The sequence below is a fragment of the Bos indicus x Bos taurus genome, chromosome 19 (assembly GCF_003369695.1).
Source record: "Bos indicus x Bos taurus breed Angus x Brahman F1 hybrid chromosome 19, Bos_hybrid_MaternalHap_v2.0, whole genome shotgun sequence".
Lineage (NCBI taxonomy): Eukaryota > Metazoa > Chordata > Mammalia > Artiodactyla > Bovidae > Bos > Bos indicus x Bos taurus.
In genome coordinates, this window is record NC_040094.1 from 46,215,632 (window position 1) to 46,239,036 (window position 23,405).

At 40.3% G+C, this 23,405-nt stretch overlaps 1 protein-coding gene across 1 annotated transcript in view; it reads right to left on the reverse strand.

Annotated features, from left to right (window-relative positions):
- Nucleotides 1-270: 270 nt before the first annotated feature.
- LRRC37A (leucine rich repeat containing 37A) overlaps nt 271-23,405 on the reverse strand; it is a 49,787-nt gene continuing 26,652 nt past the window's right edge. The window contains exons 6-13 of the mRNA XM_027518487.1: nt 20,566-20,637; nt 17,213-17,287; nt 10,677-10,795; nt 6,380-8,187; nt 5,882-5,986; nt 885-2,337; nt 661-803; nt 271-550 (exon numbers count right to left, since the gene is read on the reverse strand). Of these exons, the coding sequence (XP_027374288.1) occupies nt 2,290-2,337; nt 5,882-5,986; nt 6,380-8,187; nt 10,677-10,795; nt 17,213-17,287; nt 20,566-20,637 (2,227 nt within the window). The 3' untranslated portion in view covers nt 271-550; nt 661-803; nt 885-2,289. The remainder of the gene's footprint in view (nt 551-660; nt 804-884; nt 2,338-5,881; nt 5,987-6,379; nt 8,188-10,676; nt 10,796-17,212; nt 17,288-20,565; nt 20,638-23,405) is intronic.

The following is a 23,405-nucleotide window of genomic DNA, read 5'->3' on the forward strand; positions in this document are numbered from 1 at the left end:
GAGGTCAAGTGTGTTGTAAATACTTGTACTTGATGAACCAGGAGAGCGAGCACCAGAGAAATCATTATTTGATTTAATGATCTATGCCCCCTGAGGATGACCTGTTTTCCAGTTCCCAGGGGCTGGTTATACTGGGGAAACAAGGGATGGAAGGCCCCCTCCATCCCTGTATTTATCCTCTTCTGCCCGCGTTTCCTCTGGTGGAAGTTCTGGCTGCCCTGAGGGAGTCTAGTTTCAAAAAAAAGCTCTGCTCTTTTCTTGCAGGCCCTTGATAGTGATACATAAATACTCAACTATTGACATTTTAATTCCTTACCACATGGTTAGAATTGGTTATGGATTTATACATTTTAATATGAGAAAAATAAGTATTTTACAAGTGATGTTGAGAAGCCAGTATTAGAAAATAAAACCTGCAGGTGGCTTGTGGCAGGACAGGGCTCACTCTGTGGCGGTGTCGGCAGCTGCCTCGCTCTCCTCACCCGTCGGCTCTTCAGCAGCTGAATCTGTAGCCGGAGGAGCCTCCTCTGTCGGCGCTTCAGGGGCCCCCCTGGGATAAGAAGAAAGAGCGCCAAAGCGTTTAGTCTCGAAAGGGGCAATTAAACTTTTCATTATTTCCTCATCTGAGGTAAGAAGTAGAAATTGTCCCCTATCGTTTACCCTGCATTCTTATTGAAAATCTCATCCTCTTCTGAAGACTCCTTGTCATGTAGCTTCTGTGCCATGTTTTTCTTGCGTGTGGCGTTGAGAGGCCTGTACATGTCCTGAAGCCAAAGTGGCCGCCGCCTCCAGAAAAAGCCCTCCTGGGACACAGAGAGCGACATGTTAGTTCTGCTTCTCCCCTGCTTCCTCTGGCCACAGGGCTTTATCTCTCCCAAACCTACCTGACTCTCACTTGTCCCTGAGCTTCTCTTATGCAGCAGAAATCCAAAAAAGCCCCTTGGAGGAAAGCACACACAGTCAGTGTCACGTGCCGCTTTCCGTCTCTCACAGTGTGTTTGCTCTGGTCTCACCAGGGCTAAATGGGACTTCAGTCAGCAACCACAATGAGCAAAGTCACCACAGACCTGCGGTGTTGAGAATCACTCCATGCATGCTGGCCTTCCAGAAGCTCTCCGGGTCTGTCCAAAATGGCCCCCCACCCGCATCTCTGGGGAGACCTGTGCATGTGGCTTAGCATGGCCTACAGGCATGACTGCAACCCCACTCACATTTCTCGGCCCTCAGCCAACTGCCCTCGTGCAGTGAACACGCTGCACAACCGTGCCGGGCAGAGGCACGTTTCTTCCAGGAGCATTCCACACTAGCCCCCTGGGACTTAGTCTCACGTGCAGCATTTGCTGGGGTGGGGGTGGGGGAGGGGAGGAGGTGCTTCTGTTTTCTTAGCTGCTCTATCTGACAAACTGCATCTCAGCAGGTAAACCCCTAAGTCCAACTAGCAAAGTTATGTAGCACTCTGACTTGCATATGGCAGGTTGTCACTGAGGTGTGAGTGAGTTGTGAAATCAGTTTAAAGGTTATGACCAGCAGGAAAACACAAAAGTATTCTTTTTGAAAACAAAGAGAATTGAAAAAAACAAAACAAAACGGAGTACACAATGAGTTTGTATCAGAAACCACTTCTGTCCATAAGTATGTGTGTCCTGAGCTGTGACATAAAATGCAGCTCACAGCCCACGCGTAGTGTGATCATGAGGGGCCCTTGTTGGAAAGGCACCACCTTCTTTCTGATAATCACTATCAGCGTGACCACGGGGCCAGATGTTTTCTCTTTCTCCATTTTTTTTTTTTTTATTATAAAAGGAAAAGACAAACTACTGTCTAAAGTTTCTTCCAGTTAAAACTTTATGAGGTTTGGATAAAGGGAATACGGATTGGGGGCTGAAAACCAGGAGGATGAGAAGGGAAGCTTTCCTCCCCTTTACAGAAAGAACACATAATTTGTTCTACTTTTCATCAGCTTTGAGTAAGGCTAGCCCCCAAATCTCTAACTTCCCTACCCCAGAACCTCCAAGAACACCTCTGACCTCGCCTGATGCCTACCACCGGCAGGACAACCGAAACCTCTCTCCATCTACCCTCTTTCCTTCGAGAACAAGTGAAACCAGATGAATCCGTCCCAGTCCTGTGCTAGGCCAGATTTGGTTGGGGAGCTAGTTCTGCTGATAAATAAATTAGCGTAAAGCATTAGGGTAAATAAAGCTTCTTCCTGCCTTTGGTGAGGAGACTAAAACAGATGAGTTCTCAGCTCTCCTCTAGTTCTAAAATTCTACTTTAAAAGACCAATATTTACCTTCTGCTTCCTTCTTCCTCTGATGTTGTTCTATGAGAATAAATCTGTTTTAAAAGAAAACATGATCACTATCATGACAGCCACTTCCAAATCTTTATTCATTACTTTTTATTTTCAGTCTTATGTACCCAGTGAGTTGATAACATTTTTAAGGACAGGAATTCTATCCTGTTTAAGAATTCTTTGACTCTCCCACAGTACCTAACCTTGGGTGCTGCATGCAGCTGGTGATACATTTTATGGACCATTTTAGATCATGTTCAACAGATAATTCCTAACAAAAAACTTTCAGAAGTAGGGAAAGAAAATAGAAGTATTGACCAGAAACCTAAGCACTGTTTAAAAATCAAGAACAGGGGGAAGATGCCTATCATTACTGTTACTATTGATCACTGTGGAGAAGGGGGGTCCTAATCAGTACAGTAAGAAAACGGTAGAATTGGAAAGGAAGAGATAAACATATCTGCATATGAATGATGGACTTTAGAAGATCAAAGGAATCAACCGAAATTTTAAGTACTGTAAGTAATACGAGAATTCAGTAAGATGGCTTATGTATAAAATCAAGAAATCAACATATAAGCTTTAATAGCTTTCCTATATAGCACAAGTAACTAGCTAAAAAAATAGAAAAAAGATCCCATTTATAATATTAATAAGATGCATAAAGTAACTAGGAATAAATTCAACCAAAAATGCATAAGACTTATGTAATGAGAATATTAAAACCTTCCTGAAGGACATTGAGAAGCAATACATACATGGCATGGGATTCTATCTTCCGAGAATACTGTAAGGATGTCAATTCTCCTCAAATTAACCTACAAATTCAATGCAACCTTATTTATATCCAAGGAAATTTTTAAACAAAACCAGGTGAGCTGACATTTGGTAGAGAATATATGCAAGAACACTTATGAAATGTATGAAAAAGAAGATCAAAGAGCAGGGCCTTACCCCAACAGATATAAAATTACATGTTATAGAGTAACTGGAGTTAAGCAGTGTGATATTGAAAAGATAATAGGAAAAGATAACTGGATCAACAGAATAGAATCCAAGTAAAGATAGTATTTTAGACAGGGGAGAAAGAATGAATCATTTCGTACTGGGGAAAAAGTTAGATTCCCTACCTCAACCACACTAAAAATCAAATACAGCAAGTTCTAGGCAGATTATAAAAGTACTTGAAAATGATGATTAGAGATGATTTTTACATCATGAGGTGACAAAGGCTTGGTGAACAAAACCTGCTGCACACGAGCCTGGAGGCGAGGACGGCCCAGTGTGGTGGCAGGCTGTCAGTGCCTCTCCTACTCTTCTCAGCCTTCACCCCCTTCTCTCCTGGATTGTCTACCTTCTTCCTGGTGATTTATAAAACCCCTTGGAGTTCCCTAGTGGTCCAGTGGTTAGGACTCTGTGATTTTACTGTGGTGGTCTGGATTTGATCCCTGGTCAGGAACGAAGACCCTGCAAGCACAGCACGGCCAAACAGACAAAAACAACCCCCCACCACAAACCTCTTTATAATAAACAAACATTGGCTTTCATTGAATTTCAGCATTGTCTCTGGCTCTAAGGAGACAAGACAAAAGAGCAGAGTAGGGAGCACAGGCTTTGCAGTCGGGTGATACTGGCTCCTGCTTTTGGTTTGACCACTGGGGCCTCATGCTGATTTCCTTCCTTCCCCACGAAGAGAGAACTCACATCTTCCTCTTGCGGCAGTTTCACTTTATCAATAATATCACAGGACTGATCAAAAATAAGAATGCCAAATTCTTACTTGACAATGAGAAATACATCTGTTCTACAGACAGGACACCTTTGTCTACACAACCAGAGAATTAAACTTCTGTAGAGACAGGCCTCCAAGGCACACCAAAGCACAACCACACACTCAAAAGGCTACTTGGTGAGAACAGAATTAGAACCAAAGCAATCAGCTGAATCCCACATTAAATGGAAAGGCCTGCGGTAGCCAGATGCTCTCAACAGGTGCTGCCTGGTGATGGGCCTGACTCTTCAGTTACGCTGCCTCAGGTGCCATCTCTACTCTTGGACAAGGTGAGGCTAGGCACTGCCGGTCCCTCTTCACCTTTTCTGTACTTTCACTACTGACCATCCCTCCTGCAGACGGACACATTTCTCTTTAGCAGGTAACACATCATGTCAGGTTTTATTCAAGTCTGACAGACCAGGAAGCCATTGGTCCCTACACCGCTCTGCTCCCCTCCATGAGGCTCTTATGGAGCCACCTTCTAAAGAACTGTTTACCACTTTTGTAAGTTCTGAGGTGAGGGGACTGCTTTGCTGGGGCCTCTAAGAACTGGTGACAGGCCTCACGGGACTAGGGTCAGGAGGTCTGGATTATTCCGGGAAGTCTATTTGAAGAAAGATGAACTTGAGTTGGCTTTTGAGAGTCAGGACTCCCACAGGCAGAGTAAAATAAAGGAATTCGTCTGCGCAAAGCCACATGTAAAAGCAGCAATGGGTACGGTGTAATGAGCACGTGGTGAGGGGCTGCTTTGGCTGGAATAGAGGGCTGCCGGGACAGAAGAAAAGATAAAGTGGATTGACTTGGTAGAGTAGAATCAAGATGGTCAGCTCGTCAAAATTGCACTTTTGGACTTCCCTGCTGGTGCTGTGGATAGGAGTCCGCCTGCCAATGCAGGAGACGTGGGTTTGATCCCTGGACCAGGAAGACCCCACATGCCATGGAGCAACTAAGCCCGTTATGCTGCAACTACTCAGCTCCCACACGTAGAGCCCGTGCTCTGCAGCAAGAGAAGCCACCACAATGAGAAGCCTGTGCACAGCAAGGAAGAGTAGCCCTACCACTTGTCTTGACCAGAGAAAGCCCACACAAAGCAACAAAGACCCAGGGCCACAAAAATAAATCAATAATTAAGGTTATAAAAAAAAAAAATCTTCCTCTGAATGTTAGCAACTGCCTGTTGGGGAAAGTAATAAGCCATTATGTAACTGAAGGAAAGGTAAGGAGGCTAGCTCCAGGAAGATGCTACTCTAAACAGGACATACTTCAAGGTGGCCTAATGCAGGATTCTTACTTGTAGTGCTCTCATGGAACCTGTTTACACAATGCCTAACACACTGGAGAAGACAGCTGCCAAGGAGATCTAAGGGACTGATAAGATCGCACTTCTATCTATCAGCTGGATCCTTTTAGCCCTCCTAGGGTGACCGACAGCTACGTGAGGGTGGAAACGATGTATCTCTCATCACTGCAGCCACCAAGGAGAGAAATCAAGGTAGCGTGAGAGTGACTGTGAGTACATCAAATCCACATGGTGTTCTGAGTCAAAGAAATGTTACTATCGTGTCAACTCTGGCTTCTTATAAACTTAACTGGTCAGAATAGTCTAATGGCTTGTTATCTTGGATTCAGTTCCACAGATATCTCCTGGGAGTGGAGCTCCTATGAAAACCCTGGGAACACACCCTTCAGTAAAACAACAAAGTACATCTCAGTCTTGTGACTGAAGAGGAGTATCAAATACTAGCAGGCGGAAAGGTGGCTTTGAATTTTCGGGTTGGGGGTTCTGAATCTGAATTAATAATCATCCTTACCTCAATGAGACAGAACATTATAATCAAAAACATCACTACTACAGTCACAGATATTGCCAAGATGAGTTTGTTGTTATAGCCGTAACCTGGAACTTCTTTTGCGAGCTAAAAATAAATAATAACAAGTTTTTAAAAACAGGGAGCTGGAAAGGATGAAAGCTGAGTATTCTTAAACCTATTCTAAATAATAGCTAACTATTCTTAAACTACTAGAAGACTCCATCCTTTTCAGATGGATAGCTTTTATCAGAAAAAACCATATTTAAAGTTATTGATCTCATCGTTAGCATTTTCTTCTACAATGTATTTATCTTGTGTGTTATGTCCTCTTCTCATCTACCCCAGGAATAGTGCCACCTTCTCTGAATGAGCAGAGTGGGAGGTCATTGTCTTAGCCAGCTTGGCCGAGACAAGATACAGACCAGGAGCCCCAGGTTTTCCTGCTTGGGCACTTCAATGGCATGTCCTAAGGTCCCATGTTTCAGGCGTGATCCTCACCTCACTGGGCTCCTGTTCTTTCTGTTCACTCTGGGCTTCTGTGCTCTCATTGATGTAGTTGTCAGTTTTCCACTGGTCCGTATCCCATTCTGCCTTGGACACCTTTATTTCTTGCTGCTCACTGAGAAGCTTCATCAAGAGGCCTGTTCTGGAGATGAGTTTGGCGCACGCCAGCTGCACGTGGGTCTCAGAGCAGTCCATTTTCAGAGTCCGGATGACGTGAGCAATGAGCTTTCTCACGTCATTGTTGGGGATGAGGGACCGTAGCTGCTGGTTAAGCTGACTTTCAAACTGATCGCCTGGGGATGAGAGCACTGGGAAGCTGACGCTTGGGGGCTTAGAGGCGAACTCAATGCCCACGTTGTGGTACTCCCATTGTGTTTCATTGGTGTGCTTAACAGGTGGCATGAAGTCCGCAGCAACAGTAGAATGTGCACTGGAGACATTAATTTGAGCAGTGATTCCAGGTCTGGTTTCTTTTGGCCGAGTAATGTTTCCCGAAGAGATAACTGCTTCAGAAACATGTGGAGTATTGTTCACTGAACTAGAGTTTTCTTTAGGAGGGTTTGAAAGAGAATATAATTCTGAAAAACGGTTTTCCTGAGGATCCAGTAATCCTGAAGATGAAAATGCCTCTCGTGGAGGGGAATTGATGAGACTCCTCACTGCAGAGAACAGAGGCCTTCTGGCCAGCATCATTCTATTGAGTGAACCTTTCTTTCTCAGCTTTCGACTTACTTTGGCCTTTAGTGTTCTGTGGGGCATCCGAGAGCGAGTTTTATGGAAGATGTATTTCTTTCCGGAATGCGAGACTGGTTTGGAAGACTTCATGTTTCTCACTCTAGCATCAGCATCTTCTAAAACGAAAATGGTGTAGGACAAGTCTTTTGATTTGTTTTTAGCCTCAGGTTGGGGTTTTGGAGGGAGGGGGTCAGAAGGCCTGCCCCGAGAGTACTGTTTCAGGAAAGAAGAGACGGCTGCCTTGTGTTCCTTCATGAACGAAGGCTCTGTGTTGAAGGAGTTCCCCACTAACTTCCTGGGCCTCTGCACCATGTCCAGCTCATCCAGCTCCCTTGGGGATGGCCTCCTGAGCCTTCTTTCTTTGGCAGTGTTCTCCACAAGTGGCTGGGCATTCTGTTTCTTCTCGCTGCTCTCATCTCCTGCATCTTTGAAGTGCCTTTTCTGTAGGCCCCTTGGGTGCTTGAGGACCCTGTTCACTCTCAGCAGCCTTTGCCCTGGGCTGTCAATCTCAGCTGGGCTGTTTTCCTGTGGTTGGGCTTTTTCCAGTTTCTTCGGAAACATCTGGCGTTTAAATTTGGGACCCAAAAGGTTGGCATGGATAAGCATAGCCGTTTTTTCTTTCTTTTTAACTTCATCAATTTTTTCTTGAATTTCTGCATCTAACAAGTTTTCCAGAAAATAGAGTTTCCTCAATTTATTTTTATAAGTCGAATTGTTGTCTATAGGCTTAACAGAAGGTTTTTTTGTATTGTTTTTGAAATGGCCCACTGGCATATCTCCTTCATGGGCATTTGTAAAAAGAAGTTGAATGAAGGGCAATAATGTTGATTCAACATCTTCTAGATTTCCCTCTGAGAAATAAGGCAGTATGTAATTCAGTGCGCTGATCACATCACTTTCATCATTAAAGTCCAGCTGCTCATTCATAAAGGCTGACAGACTGACAGCACTTTTGTCTGAGGACGCCCTCTCGGGTTCAATAGTCAGCTCCGTGCTGGTGTTCTTCTTCCGGGCTTGTAACACCTTCATGAACGATCCTTCTGCATTCCCTATAGATGTATTTTCATCTGTCAAAAGAGAAGAAACTGCTTTTGATAACTGAAGACTGATGGGAGAGCTTTTTGTCAGTCCACAATCATGTATCCCAGACAAATAAATTAGGCATCAGCAAATGTTTGACTGCCACTTGGAAGAGAGAGAAAGAAACCCAAACATAAGTCAATGATTGACAACAATAAAAGGTGAAAAAAGATATCTTTTGAAAAAATGACCATCCACTCAGAAGATTCTGTGGCATGAAATATAGTAATTAGGATCACTCGCCTGGCTCCCAAGGGACTGGCAGGAAGACAAAGATTCCTCTACTCAGATCTACTGTGACTCCTCACAGTCACATACCCCACCCGGTCCTGCCTCAGATGCAGAGGAGTGTAAGGTCTCCTCCCTTCGCCTCTCCAGCGCACTTGCGTTCTTACCACTATCACAAATGATGAAGACCACAACTGCTGCCGACAGGTCATCATCCGAACGTGTCCTCCACCCACCCACTGAGTCCTTTGCTCAGTCCCTGCCTCCATATATTCAGCCTCCAGAAGAGAGGGCTCTATGTCCAAAACTCTTACGTCCCCTTGGCTCTTTGCTGACATTCAGGCAGGGATCAATGAGCTAACAGATTTGCCAGCCTATATGCCAGTGTGGAATGTTCAACAGATCAATAGAATAATACTTGAAGTACTATAATGCAGAAGGGAAAAGCAACTTCCGTCAGTTGCCTACTTTGCTTTCATTTCATTTCACTTCTAATATTTCCAGTGTTTTGGGAAACCATCCAAAGCTTCTGACTGTATATGTATCGTTGTGTAGCTAGGCTTCTCTTCCAAAAGGATTAAAAATTTTAATGGTGGTGGCAAGGGTCAAAGGAGGACATAAGGGTCATGAGAGAGGAGGGGCATGGGTGTGCAGAGAGCCTAAAATCGGAGACAGGAGATCTGGGTACTAGGCCATTGCACTGAATACCTCGGACCTTGCTTTTCCTCATCTGCAAAAGGAGATTAAAAATGCCTTTTCTGGCCCACTTCTCGGGGAGAAGGGAATAATATAATTGGTAAAAAAAATTGTTTTGAGGAGTTCCCTGGTGGTATAATGGTTGCTGCTAAGTTGCTTCAGTTGTGTCCGACTCTGTGCGACCCCATAGATGGCAGCCCACCAGGCTCCCGTCCCTGGGATTTTCCAGGCAAGAGTACTGGAGTGGGTTGCCATTGCCTTCTCCAGGTATAATGGTTAGGATTCGGTATTTTCACTGCCATGGCTCAGGTTCTATCCCTGGTCAGGGAACTTAGTGGCCAAAATAAAATTAAAAAAAAAAATCAAAAATTGTCTTTATATAAGTAACAAAGTGTTATTATTTATGATGTGTTCTAGGACACGACTGATCGACTTCACTTTCACTTTTCACTTTCATGCATTGGAGAAGGAAATGGCAACCCACTCCAGTGTTCATGCCTGGAGAATCCCAGGGACAGGGGGGCCTGGTGGGCTGCCATCTACGGGGCCGCACAGAGTCAGACCCGACTGAAGTGACTTAGCAGCAGCAGCAGCAGCAGACCATTGATAGACACCTGTATTCAAGCTATCTGGGTATCAAAGCACATTTTGGAGGTTATCAAGTTAGTGCCAACAAATCTAATATATAGAAAAATAGTCAGAAGCACCTGAGTGTTTTGTGGATAGAAAAGTTTGAGATTCAGAACAAGTTCAGAGCTGGACAGTCTAAGAATAAAATTGCTCTTCCCCAGTGGCGCTAGTGGTAAAGAACCTACTTGCCAATGCAAGAGATATAAGAGATGCAGGTTTGATCCCTGGGTTGGGAAGAACCCCTGAAGGAGGGTATGGTAACATACTTCAGTAGTCTTGCCTGGAGAATCTCATGGACAGAGGAGTCTGGTGGGCAACAGTCCATAGCATCTCAAAGAGTCAGACACGACTGAAGCAACTTAGCACACACACAGTGCACCCCCCTTTAGAAGAGCTAGCTGGCAGCTTCTGGTGGTGGAACCAGAAACTCTCAGGCTCCGCCATAAGACAGCATCACTTGTACTCTTTTATAATATTATAAAAATAGACAAAATATAAAAAATATGTTTACATCTATCCTATAAGACAAAGGATACTTGAGACCTAAGGTATATAGAATCAGTTTACAAACTGATGCACTGTATGAGTAAGTTCTCATTTGCAGACAGCACAGAATACATTATGTGGCCATTCGTGTTAATGCCCTTCCCCCTTTCATTCCTTTTTCTTGTTCTTTTATGTATGTATATCAGTTACCTTATTAAGTTAACAATGTAACTAAGCTATTATTAGCTTAATAATGTAACCAAGAATCTGATTTTTAGTAAAAGTAGTTCTTAGAAATTTAGGGATGTGGAACTCTGAATGAATAAAAATAATGCAATTACATTATTAATTTTAAAATTTATCATCACTGGTTAAAAATAAAAATTAAAGAATTAGAAGAAAATTTAAAAATTACCATCAGGAAATTCAGACTCACCACAAAATGTGACGTTTGTCAGGCAATCACTGTCACAATGCAGTTTGACTGTCTTGCAGACAACCTCGATAGTGTTTTTGAATTGGCAGAGGCAGCAGGCCATACGAATAGGTAAGATCCTATAAATGGAAATGCAGAGAATCAAATTTGTGGTAAAGGAATTACTTGAGTAGGCGGAAGAGGCAGGCCAAGGCCACCACAGGCCAGTGCATAAAGGAGTTAGTTCTTGGGGCATATGGACTGGAGAACTGGATACAGATCAGTTGGCCAGTTGCTGCTCTTGACTGTTGAAAATAAATATAGAGGCCAGAGGTGCCCAACAGAAGGATTAGGGTGGCAGTGGGGATGGTATGCCTAGAAAAAAGGGAATAGGGACTAGAATTGGGTGACATTGATCTGTAGTTTAATTCAGAAATATCTGCTTCCAACCCAAAAACTTCATTTTGGGTTGACAGTACACAGAAGTAGGCAGACTTCTAAGAAGAATCTGAATAAGTCCCCTTATTTAGTCTCTTTTTCAATTCCTATTTATGAGTAATAAATACATTAGAAATTACTTTAGGAATAAAAAAACACTGTGTGGTTAAAACAATAATAGAAATCTCATTGACCAAATCTGGACAATGTGAACATTCAAAAGAATGACATTATCATTATAATAAGTTATAATTAGAGTACATGAGTTTATAATGATATTCAAAAAGAAAAGTGAGGGAGCTCTGCTTTAGAGAATAATAACAGGTAATAAATGAGAAAGGAATGATAAAATTAGGAAAGTGTCATTTTACAACTATCAATGTAATAGTTGATTCAGACAAGGATTATCATTGATGCACAGCTGGGTAAAGAGTTGTCTGGAAGTAGGATCTTCACTGATCCTAAAGTTCAGCCCACATATTATTTATCAATTACCAAGGGGGAAAATAACTTTACAATGGAGACATATGTAAGATATCACCTTAATCAAGTGATCAGACTTAGCATTGGGCCACTTGAAGTGATGAAGTAGGAAGGATACATCACTTATATAGTATTCTTCTCCAAAATGTTTACTTTGAATCTAATGAGGAAACAGACAAATCCAGATTGTGGGGCAAATTACAAAACGATTGGCTAAGATTCTTTAGAAATGCCAACGTCATAAAAGAACAAAAAAGAACAAAAATAGCAAGGAAACATTCTACATTAAGGGAAACAAAGACATGACATGCAATGCCTAGTCTCCGATTGGACTCCATATCAAAACAAAACAGACTTAAAGAATATTATTGGCTTCAGGTCAAGATGAAGTAGCAAGGACCAATTTAACCTTTTACCTGAAACAATGAAAAAATCAAACAAAACATACGAAAAACAGTTTTCAAGAAACTGGACCTCAGGCAATCAAATTCAGTGATCCCCAAGAGATGGGAGATAAATGAAGTGACCCCTTTGATTGCCGTAGCTTACTTCTTTAAGAGAATTTCCAGGTCATGGTACAGGGAAGAGAAACCCTTCCCTGGGTAAGGAAGACTGGTAGACTCCCCAGATGAAGAAATAGAGCTGAGAATCTGGGAAAACCAAGGTGATCAGAGTTCACAAAGCAGAGTAATGGAGGGCAAAGAAGTACACAGACAAAGAACTCTGGAGATAGGCAGAGGGAGCTCTTAAGTATTCAACAAAGTATTGGTCACACAACATTTGTGTGAGGAATTAACTGATGCCAGGAAAAGAACCACATGAAAGGATTAATAATAAGAATAACTGCAAAATTCTGGAAAGCAATTATCCTTCAATAAAAAATAAATTTTAAAAAATGAATAAATTTTTTTAAAAGTAAAGAAAAAAAGATTAACTGGATATCACACAGGGTTGGGTGTTCCTACAAGTCAGAAGAGAAAACCTCATGGTACACAGAAAGGACTTGTCTCAGTAGTTGCAAATAATGAATTCTAGACTAAAGGTTACTTGAAGTGCTACCTAATGAATCTTAAAAGCTAGACCTAAAAGAATAGAATTGTTTTGAGTAACTTAACTTTACCCAAAACAAAGCCCAAGCATTTTATAAAAATATATAGCATACAATGAGCTAAAAATTCATAATGTCTAGAATCATATGAAAATTACCAGGCATGCAAGTAAGCAGGAAAATGTGACCTATATTGGAGAAAAAAGCAATCAATCAAAACTAACTCATTATCTATACAGATATAAGAATTAGTAGAAAAGGACATTTTAAAAATTATAACATGAAAAAGCTGGCTGACTGGCTGACTGCTGGCTGGCTTAAAACTTAACATTCAAAAAACTAAGATCATGGCATGTGGTCCCATTACTTCATGGCAAATAGAAGGGGAAAAAGCGGTAGCAGTGACAGATGTTCTTTTCTTGGGCTCCAAAATCACTGCAGACAGTGACTGCAGCCATGAAATTAAAAGATGCTTGCTTTTTGGAAGAAAAACTATGACAAACCTAGACAGCATATTAAAAAGCAGACATACCACTTTGCCAACAAAGGGCTATATAGTCAAAGCTATGATTTTTCCATTAGTCATGTATGGATGTGAGAGTTGGACCATAAAGAAGGCTAAGCATTGAAAAATTGATGCTTTTGAATTGTGGTGCTGGAGAAGACTCTTGAGAGACCCTTGAACAGCAAGGAGATCAAATCAGTCAATCCTAAAGGAAATCAACCCTGAATATTCATTGGAAGGACTGATGCTGAAGTCGAAGCTCTAATCCTTTGACCACCTAATGTAAACAGCCAACTCATTGGGAAAGAAGGATTGAAGGAAAAGAAGAGGGTGACAGAGGATGAGATGGTTAGATTGCACCACTGATTCAATGGGCATGAATTTGGGCAAACTCTGGGAGATAGTGAAGGGCAGGGAAGCCTGGTATTCTGCAGTCCATGGGGTCACAAAGAGTCAGATACAACTTAGCGACTGAACAACAACAACAACATACATGAAAACAGTTATAACAACTGTATTTCATTTGTTACAAAACCCAGACTAAAGACTGAAAATGTTAAGTAGAGGCATGGAAGATGTAAAACAGATCCAAACTGAACTTCTAGAGATTATAAAAACAATGTAGAAATGAAAAAGATACTGGGTGAGGTTGATGGCATATTAGACACTGCAGAAGAAAGGATCAGAAAACATTAAGACATGGTAATAGAAACAACCCAAAATGAAACACAAACAGTAAAAAAACAAAACAAAAAAAATGAAGAGCACATCAATGAACTGTGCAACAACTTCAAGTGACCTAATATATGTATACGTAGAGTCCATGAAGGAGAGGAGAGATACAAAAATTTGAAGAAATAATAGCCAAATTTTTCCCACATTGCTCAATACTATAAACCCACAAAGTTGAGATCAGTGAACTTTAAGCAAAAGAAACATGGACAAAACTACACCAAGGCACAAATAATCAAATTGCTCAAAACCAGCAATAAAGAGAAAATTTTTAAAGCCATTAGAAGAAAAAACTATACACTACATATAGAAAGTGAAGTCGCTCAGTTGTGTCCGACTCTGTGATCCCATGGACTGCAGTCTACCAGGCTTCTCTGTCCATGGGATTTTCCAGGCAAGAGTACTGGAGTGGGTTGCCATTTTCTTCTCCAGGGGATCTTCCTGACCCAGGGATCGAACCCAGGTCTCCTGCATTGCAGGCAGACGCCTTACCCTCTGAGCCACCAGGAAATATTACTCACTACATATAGAGGGACAAAGACAACAATGACGGCAGATTTCTTGTTGGAAACAATGTAAACAAATACTAAGTGGATTAACGTAATAACAATTCAAGGAGTGAATTGAATTCTATCAAGCGAGAATTCTATACCCAGATCTTTCAAAAATAAAGGCTATCTCAGACATACAAAAGCTGCAGAATTCATCACTAGTTGATTTTCACTGTAAGAAATGTTAAAAAGTATTTTTAAACAGAAGGAAAATGATACCAGATGGAATCATGGATCTACACAAAAGAATAAAAACACTGTAATTGTATTTACATAGGTAAATATATAAGATTTTTATTATTATTTAAATATCTTTAAAAGATAATCTATTGTTTAACCAAAAAATAATATAGTGTGCTGTTTATGACATAAGTAAAATATATGAAAACAATCCCACAAAGGTCAGGAGTGAAGAAATGGAAGTGCCCTATTGTAAGATTCCTATAGTATTAATGAAATTGTGTAATATCATTCGAAGATAGACTGTGATAAGTTAAAGATGCATACTGTAAACTATAAAGCAATCTTAAAATAACAAAACCTGAGTTATAATGAATTAGCCAACAAAGGAAATAAAATAATAAAATCTACTCAGTCTGAAAGTAGGAAGAAAAAGGAAAAAGAAAGTACGATGGGACAAATAGGAAGCAAATGGCAAGACAATAGATTTAAATGTAATTATATTAAATGTAAATGCTCTAATCACCCTAATTAAAAGAATCATCACACTAGACAAAAAAGCAAAAGCCAACTATATACAAGAACCATCTTCAATAGAAAATAAAAGGTTAAAAGGATAGAAAAAATTATCCTATGCTAACACTAATGAAAAGAAAACTGGAGTGAATGTATCACTTTAAGACAAAGTCAGTGTCAAAGCAGAGATTATTATCATGGATACAGAATGTTACTTCACCATGATAGAAAGGTCAATTGATGAAGAAGACATTACCTAAAAAGTTATCCATTTGGTAACAGCTTCAAAATATATGAATGAAAAATGAGAGTGGCAAGGAGAAACAAATTAAAAATCTGCGATTATAGTTAGGGATTTCAACATTCCTCTCTCAATAATTAACAGAACAAGTAGATAAAAAATCAGAAAGCACTAGAAGACGTGAACAACACTATCAACCTACTTGACCTAATTGACATTTATAGAACACACCATCCAAATAAAGGAAATCAGTCCTGAATATTCATTGGAAGGACTGATGCTGAAGCTGAAACTCTAGTACTTTGGCCACCTGATGCGAAGAACTGACCTATTGGAAAAGACCCTGATGCTGAGGAAGATTGAAGGCAGGAGGAGAAGGGGACCACAGAGGATGAGATGATTGGATGGCATCACTGACTCTTATGGACATGAGTTTGAGTAAACTCTGGGAGTTGGTGATGGACAGGGAAGCCTGGTGTGCTGCAGTCCATGGGGTTGCAAAGAGTTGGACATGACTGAGAACTGAACTGAGCTGAAGGTGTGTAATAAACTGTCACAATAAAGACCTACAGAAATCGTTTTTTTAAACTGCAAAAAATTAAAACCTGACCCCTTCCCTCATACCATACATGAAAATTAAATGGATCATAGACCTAAATGTAACTATACAACTTCTGGAAGAAAACACAGGAGAAAATCTTTGTGATTTTTGGATTAGGCAATGGGATCTCAGAAGAAGATTTCTTAGGTAAGACACAAAAAAGCACAAACCATACAAGAAAAATTGCTAGAGTTCTTCAAAATTTTTAAACTTCTGGTCTTCAGAGACACTTTAAGAGAATGAGAGTAAATCACAATCTGAGAGAAGATATTTACTAGACACATATCTAAGAGAAAGGACTTATTTTTCAGTGCTCTATAAAGTATTCTTAAAACTCAATATAAATATCCAATTAAAATGGATTTGAACAGACACTTCATTTTAAGAGATATCTGCACATGAATAGACACTCAACAGCATCAGCTATTAGAGAAATGCAAATTAAAGCACAATGAGATTTAACCACACACCTACTAGGAAGGCTTAAATTTTTTAAAACAACTATAAGGATCAGGTGAAGATGTGGAGCAATCCCAGCTCTCAGATGTTGCCAGTGGGAATGCAAAATGGAACAGCCACTTTAGAAAACAGTTCAGCAGTTTCTTAAAAAGTTAAATATGCACTTAACATATGATGTAGCAATCCCACCCTTAGGTATTTTATCCCAAAGAAATGAAAATATACATTTGCACAAAACATATGCTCACACATGCATGTGAATATTTTTAGAGGTTTTGTTCATAATAGCCAAAAAACAAAACAACTCAGCTGATGTTCATCAACTGATAAATGCATAAACAAACTATATACCCACACAACGAGAATACCACTCAGCATTATTGCTGAGGGATGAACTACCAATAGGTGCAACTGCATCAATAAATCTCCAAGGAGACTGGCTGAGTGAAAGGAGTCAAAAACAAAAAGGCCACATACCACATGACTGCATGTACAAGATACTACGGAAAAGGCAAAATTATAAAGACAAAAATCAGATTGGTGGTTGCCAGGGGCTGGTAGTGGGAGGAGGAGACTGACTACAAAGGGACATGAGGGGTCTTTGAGGGGGGTGCAGAAGTTTTCTATATCTCAAATGTAATGGTGGCTACAGAACTATAAGTCTGTCAAAACACATCAAACTATATTTTTAAACCGTGGATTTTATTAAATGAAAATGATACATCAATAAACTTTAAAAAATAATAAAATAAACCTAAAAATACACAATAGAGTGAAAATAAATACAATAAAAATCAACTTACAGTTTTTCCAATTCAAGGGTCATCATGAGAATGCTTTCAATTGTTGTAAGTGACACTTGTGTTGTTCCCATGTCTCTGAAAGAGAAGCCCAAACATGTAAGATATAAACGTATAATATAAACACAAATTCTAAACTTAAAATTTTTAACATGTGACTACTTCAATTCTGACTTCTTACATGCCCAAAGATGGAGAAGCTCTATACAGTCAACAAAAACAAGACCAGGAGCTGACTGTGGCTAAGATCATGAACTCCTTATTGCCAAATTCAGATTTAAATTGAAGAAAGTAGGGAAAACCACTAGATCATTCAGGTATGACCTAAATCAAATCCCTTATGATTATACAGTGGAAGTGAGAAATAGATTTAAGGGACTAGATCTGATAGATAGAGTGCCTGATGAACTATGGACTGAGGTTCGTGACATTGTATAGGAGACAGGGATCAAGACCATCCTCATGGAAAAGAAATGCAAAAAAGCAAAATGGCTGTCTGGGGAGGCCTTACAAATAGCTGTGAAAAGAAGAGAAGCAAAAAGCAAAGGAGAAAAGGAAAGATATAAGCATCTGAATGCAGAGTTCCAAAGAATAGCAAGGGGAGATAAGAAAGCCTTCCTCAGCCATCAGTGCAAAGAGATAGAGGAAAACAACAGAATGAGAAAGACTAGACATCTCTTTAATAAAATTAGAGATACCAAGGAAACATTTCATGCAAAGACAGGCTCGATAAAGGACAGAAATGGTACGGACCTAACAGAAGCAGAAGATATTAAGAAGAAGTGGCAAGAATACACAGAAGAACTGTACAAAAAAGATCTTCACGACCAAGATAATCACAATGGTGTGATCACTGACTTAGAGCTAGACATCCTGGAATGTGAAGTCAAGTGGGCCTTAGAAAGCATCACTACGAACAAAGCTAGCGGAGGGGATGGAATTCCAGTTAAGCTATTTCAAATCCTGAAAGATGATGCTGTGCAAGTACTATACTCAATATGCCAACAAATTTGGAAAACTCAGCAGTGGCCACAGGACTGGAAAAGGTCAGTTTTCATTCCAATCCCAAAGAAAGGCAATGCCAAAGAGTGCTCAAACTACCAAACAATTGCACTCATCTCACACGCTAGTAGAGTAATGCTCAAAATTCTCCAAGCCAGGCTTCAGCAATACGTGGACCATGAACTTCCAGATGTTCAAGCTGGTTTTAGAAAAGGCAGAGGAAGCAGAGACCAAATTGCCAACATCTGCTGGATCATCGAAAAAGCAAGAGAGTTCCAGAAAAATATCTATTTCTGCTTTATTGACTATGCCAAAGCTTTTGACTGTGTGGATCACAATAAACTGTGGAAAATTCTGAAAGAGACGGGCATACCAGACCACCTGACCTGCCTCTTGAGAAACCTATATGCAGGTCAGGAAACAACAGTTAGAACTGGACATGGAACAACAGACTGGTTCCAAATAGGAAAAGGAGTACATCAAGGCTGTATATTGTCACCCTATTTATTTAACTTATATGCAGAGTACATCATGAGAAACGCTAGACTGGAAGAAACACAAGCTGGAATCAAGATTGCCAGGAGAAATATCAATAACCTCAGATATGCAGATGACACCACCCTTATGGCAGAAAGTGAAGAGGAACTAAAAAGCCTCTTGATGAAAGTGAAAGTGCAGAGTGAAAAAGTTGGCTTAAAGCTCAACATTCAGAAAACGAAGATCATGGCATCTTGTCCCACCACTTCATGGGAAATAGATGGGGAAACAGTGGAAACAGTGTCAGACTTTATTTTTCTGGGCTCCAAAATCACTGCAGATGGTGATTGCAGCCATGAAATTAAAAGATGCTTACTCCTTGGAAGGAAAGCTATGACCAACCTAGATAGCATATTCAAAAGCAGAGACATTACTTTGTCAACAAAGGTCCAACTAGTCAAGGCTATGGTTTTTCCTGTGGTCATGTATGGATGTGAGAGTTGGACTGTGAAGAAGGCTGAGCACTGAAGAATTGATGCTTTTGAACTGTGGTGTTGGAGAAGACTCTTGAGAGTCCCTTGGACTGCAAGGAGATCCAGCCAGTCCATTCTGAAGGAGATCAGCCCTGGGATTTCTTTGGAAGGAATGATGCTGAAGCTGAAACTCCAGTACTTTGGCCACCTCATGCGAAGAGTTGACTCATTGGAAAAGACTCTGATGCTGGGAGGGATTGGGGGCAGAAGGAGAAGGGGACGACAGAGGATGAGATGGCTGGATGGCATCACTGACTCGATGGACGTGAGTCTGAGTGAACTCCAGGAGTTGGTGATGGATAGGGAGGCCTGGCGTGCTGGGATTCATGGGGTCGCAAAGAGTTGGACACGACTGAGCGACTGATCTGATCTGACTCCTTGGAAGAAAAGTTATGACTAACCTAGATAGCATATTGAAAAGCAGAGACATTACTTTGCCAACAAACGTCCATCTAGTCAAGGCTATGGCTTTTCTAGTGGTCATGTATGGATGTGAGAGTTGGACTGTGAAGAAAGCTGAGCGCCAAAGAATTGATGCTTTTGAACTGTGGTGTTGGAGAAGACTCTTGAGAGTCCCTTGGACTGCAAGGAGATCCAACCAGTCCATTCTGAAGGAGATCAGCCCTGGGATTTCTTTGGAAGGAATGATGCTAAAGCTGAAACTCCAGTACTTTGGCCACCTCATGTGAAGAGAGTTAACTCATTGGAAAAGACTCTGATGCTGAGAGGGATTGGGGGCAGGAGGAGAAGGGAACGACAGAGGATGAGATGGCTGGATGCCATCACTGACTCGATGGATGTGAGTCTGAGTGAACTCCGGGAGTTGGTGATGGGAGGCCTGGCGTGCTGCAATTCATGGGGTCGCAAAGAGTCGGACATGACTGAGTGACTGAACTGAACTGAACTGACTGATATGTCCTAGATAATTCTAGAGAACTCTTATTGGAGAAATTTAAATTTGCATCATCAAATTAATGACCCTGGTGCTGAACAGTAAAATCTTTATTACCCTGACTTCTCATTTTCAATTGCATCTACCTCTCTTGATAACTTTTTTTTTTTAAATAATGTACCCCTTATTCCTTTTTGCTTTCTGGGATAAATAATATTCCTACATGCATCTCCATGTTCCATATCTATGTGTGTTCTTCAACACTGCTCTCTTCCTCTGCTGGCTGTCTTACTCATACACATTCTTTAACTTTTTTCCTTGCCAATAACTCTTATATCAATAACCTAGTTAAAATTTAAAGTATGACTTTTTACCCAAAATACTCAACCTGTAACAAAAGTAAGAAAGAGCAGAAATCTTCTCAAGGGCCATGAAAATGCTGCAATACTCACAAATATTTTAATGCTGGCAATTTAAAAAGATACGAATCTTCCACCGCTGTCAAAGGATTACGATTAAGAATTCTGAAAAATGGAATGGAATTAAAATTGTCCACATTTTCAATGACGTCCAAGAAAGTTTACATTCATTTTTAGGGCATATGGAACTTGGTAAAAAAATAATCTTTTTTTGTCTTTACCTATAAATCACCCTCAGAATCTGTAAAGCACTATTCCGTTGGGAATTACCCAAGTCTCTAGATGGTAAGAAGGAGAAGAGAAAAAGAGGGAAAAAATAGAAAAATAGTGGATAGCAAAGAAAAAAATACACCAAAGAACCTTTCAGGTCAAAAACCCTAGAAGTGACTATGCTGGTAGGAAGCCCTTGCTCCATAAGAAATACTATTTCTAGGGTCCTCCATAATTCAAGGTGTTTTTCATTTCTAGAAAAGTTTTTTATATTTCATAGTTTAAACTACCCAATTAAAGACAAAAATAGGACAGTTCCTTGATTTTGGAGCCAAAGAAGAAGAGATAAATACAAGAGGAACTGGTGAAAGTCACATCCCATCACGTGGTCCCATGTGTATCCTAGGATCACAGCCTTTGCTACAATGTATGTAATCCCGTTTGTCAGTCTCATAGGTGGTCAACAATTTGAAAGCAGTGACAACACTATATTGTCATTGTTATCCCTGTGCCTGACAGAGTGCCTAATATTTACTAGTTAATAAATGTTTGTTGAATAAATAAATAACATTTGTGTATATATCAAAAAAATGAAAAAATTAATTTTTTTGGAACAAAGTTTTATTCCAAAATACTAGAATAGATTTTCTTCTTAGTTCTTTAAAACAAATAAGGAAAAGGAAAACCAAGAAGAAACAGGAAGGAAAGAAAATCTGTCTTTAGGGTAACTTCACCCAAGAATCACTAACATATTTTTGCAGAATATTATAAAGCTAACATATCATAGCTAACATACAAAGCTAACATATCAGAATATTATAAAGCTAACATATAACAAAGCTAATTATCACAACTAACATCTTTTGGGTTGCTAGGCATCTGTGATTGGCATTTAACATTTAATCCTCATAGTAATCTTACATGATCAACTTATTACCCCATTTTACAAATGAGGAAACTGAGGCCCAGAGAAGTTATATAACTTGTTCTAAGTCATCAACCTAGTAAGCAAAACTGGAATTTGTACTCAGTTCTGACTCTAAAGCCTGTGTTTAACCTGTGTGGGAAAAAAAAATGAGGCATTAAAAATATCTGTTATGCTAACCTTAATTGTGAGAACACTAAATATAGAAATACCTTTCCAAACTTCATCTATCCATCTGGGAAAGCCTCTATGAGAATTGTACTTTCTCTTTTTCTTTCTTTTCCCTAATCATCTCCCATGATCAAATATTTAATTAGCCTATGGTCACTGAGATTTTAAACAATGTTGTAGGCAAATCAGTAAAACTGATGGAGTAAGGACATCTGAAAATTCATCCCCCAATAAAAGTAATGACAACAAAACTGACCAAAAAATGGTCAGAATCAACTTTTCCTGAACTCTGGAAATTTAACCAACAGGCTTTCAGCAAACCAGGGAACCATTTATTCAAGGAAAATAAATTAATTTCTGTAACAATCATGAGATCTGTGTTGCCCCACTTTACAAATGAGGAAACTGTTCACTTGTTCCAGACCTTTGCTCTCCATGCCTTGAAAAATAGCCCACACTTCTGGTACCAGAGGAAGCAGAACGGACTGGGAGGGCCTTCAAAGCCTCACTTCCAAAGCACTATCATTATTTTATACGTTTGGTGGTTCCCTGGAAGACCTTACTTGAAAGGTTTGCCTTTGACCTGACTGGAAGCTACCTAATGTAAAAGGCCTCTTTTCAGGTGGTATTTTTGGAAAATATTTTCAGGTAAATATTTTAACAAGACAGTTGTATGAGGCCGTGGATAACTGTTTGAGGCAAAAAACAGCCTAACCAAAAAGCTTAAAAAGAAAAGCTGAGGGACTTCCCTGGTGGCTCACTGGTAAAGAATCCACCTACCAAAGCAGGAGACACGGGTTCGATCCCTGGTCCAGGAAGATCCCACATGCCCCTGTGCCACAACTATTTAGCCTGTGCTCTAGAACCTGGGAGCTGCAACTCCTGAGCCCATGCACCCTAGGGCCAGTGCTCTGCAACAAGAGAACCCACTGCAATGAGAAACCTGTGCCCCACAACGAGAGGGTAGCTCCTGACTGCAACTAGAGAAAAGCCTTCATAGCAAAGAAGACCCACGGCCAAAAATGAAGGAAGAAAGAAAAGCTGAGGAATGAGATGCCCACAGAGACTTTGAAATCTTCCAACACATTCCTGGGAAACTAGAAGACCACAAGACATATTCTTGGGAATCTAAAAACAACTATTAGCCTTGAATAAAGAGTTCAGCAAAGTTACAGAATGTAAGATAAATATACAAAAATTAGTTATATTTCTGCTGCTGCTGCTGCTGCTAAGTCACTTCAGTCGTGTCCGACTCTGTGTGACCCCATAGACGGAAGCCCACCAGGCTCCCCCGTCCCTGGGATTCTCCAGGCAAGAACACTGGAGTGGGTTGCCATTTCCTTCTCCAATACATGAAAGTGAAAAGTGAAAGCAGCAATGAGTACTACAAACATGAAATTAAGAAAACAATTCCATGAGTAACAGCATCAAAACAAATAAAATACTTGGGAAAAATTTTAACCAAATAAGTGCAAGATTCACACTGTAAAGTACGAAACATTGTTGAAAGAAATTAAAGAAGGTCTAAGTAAAATGGATAGGAAAGAAACATGATTAAAATTTCACC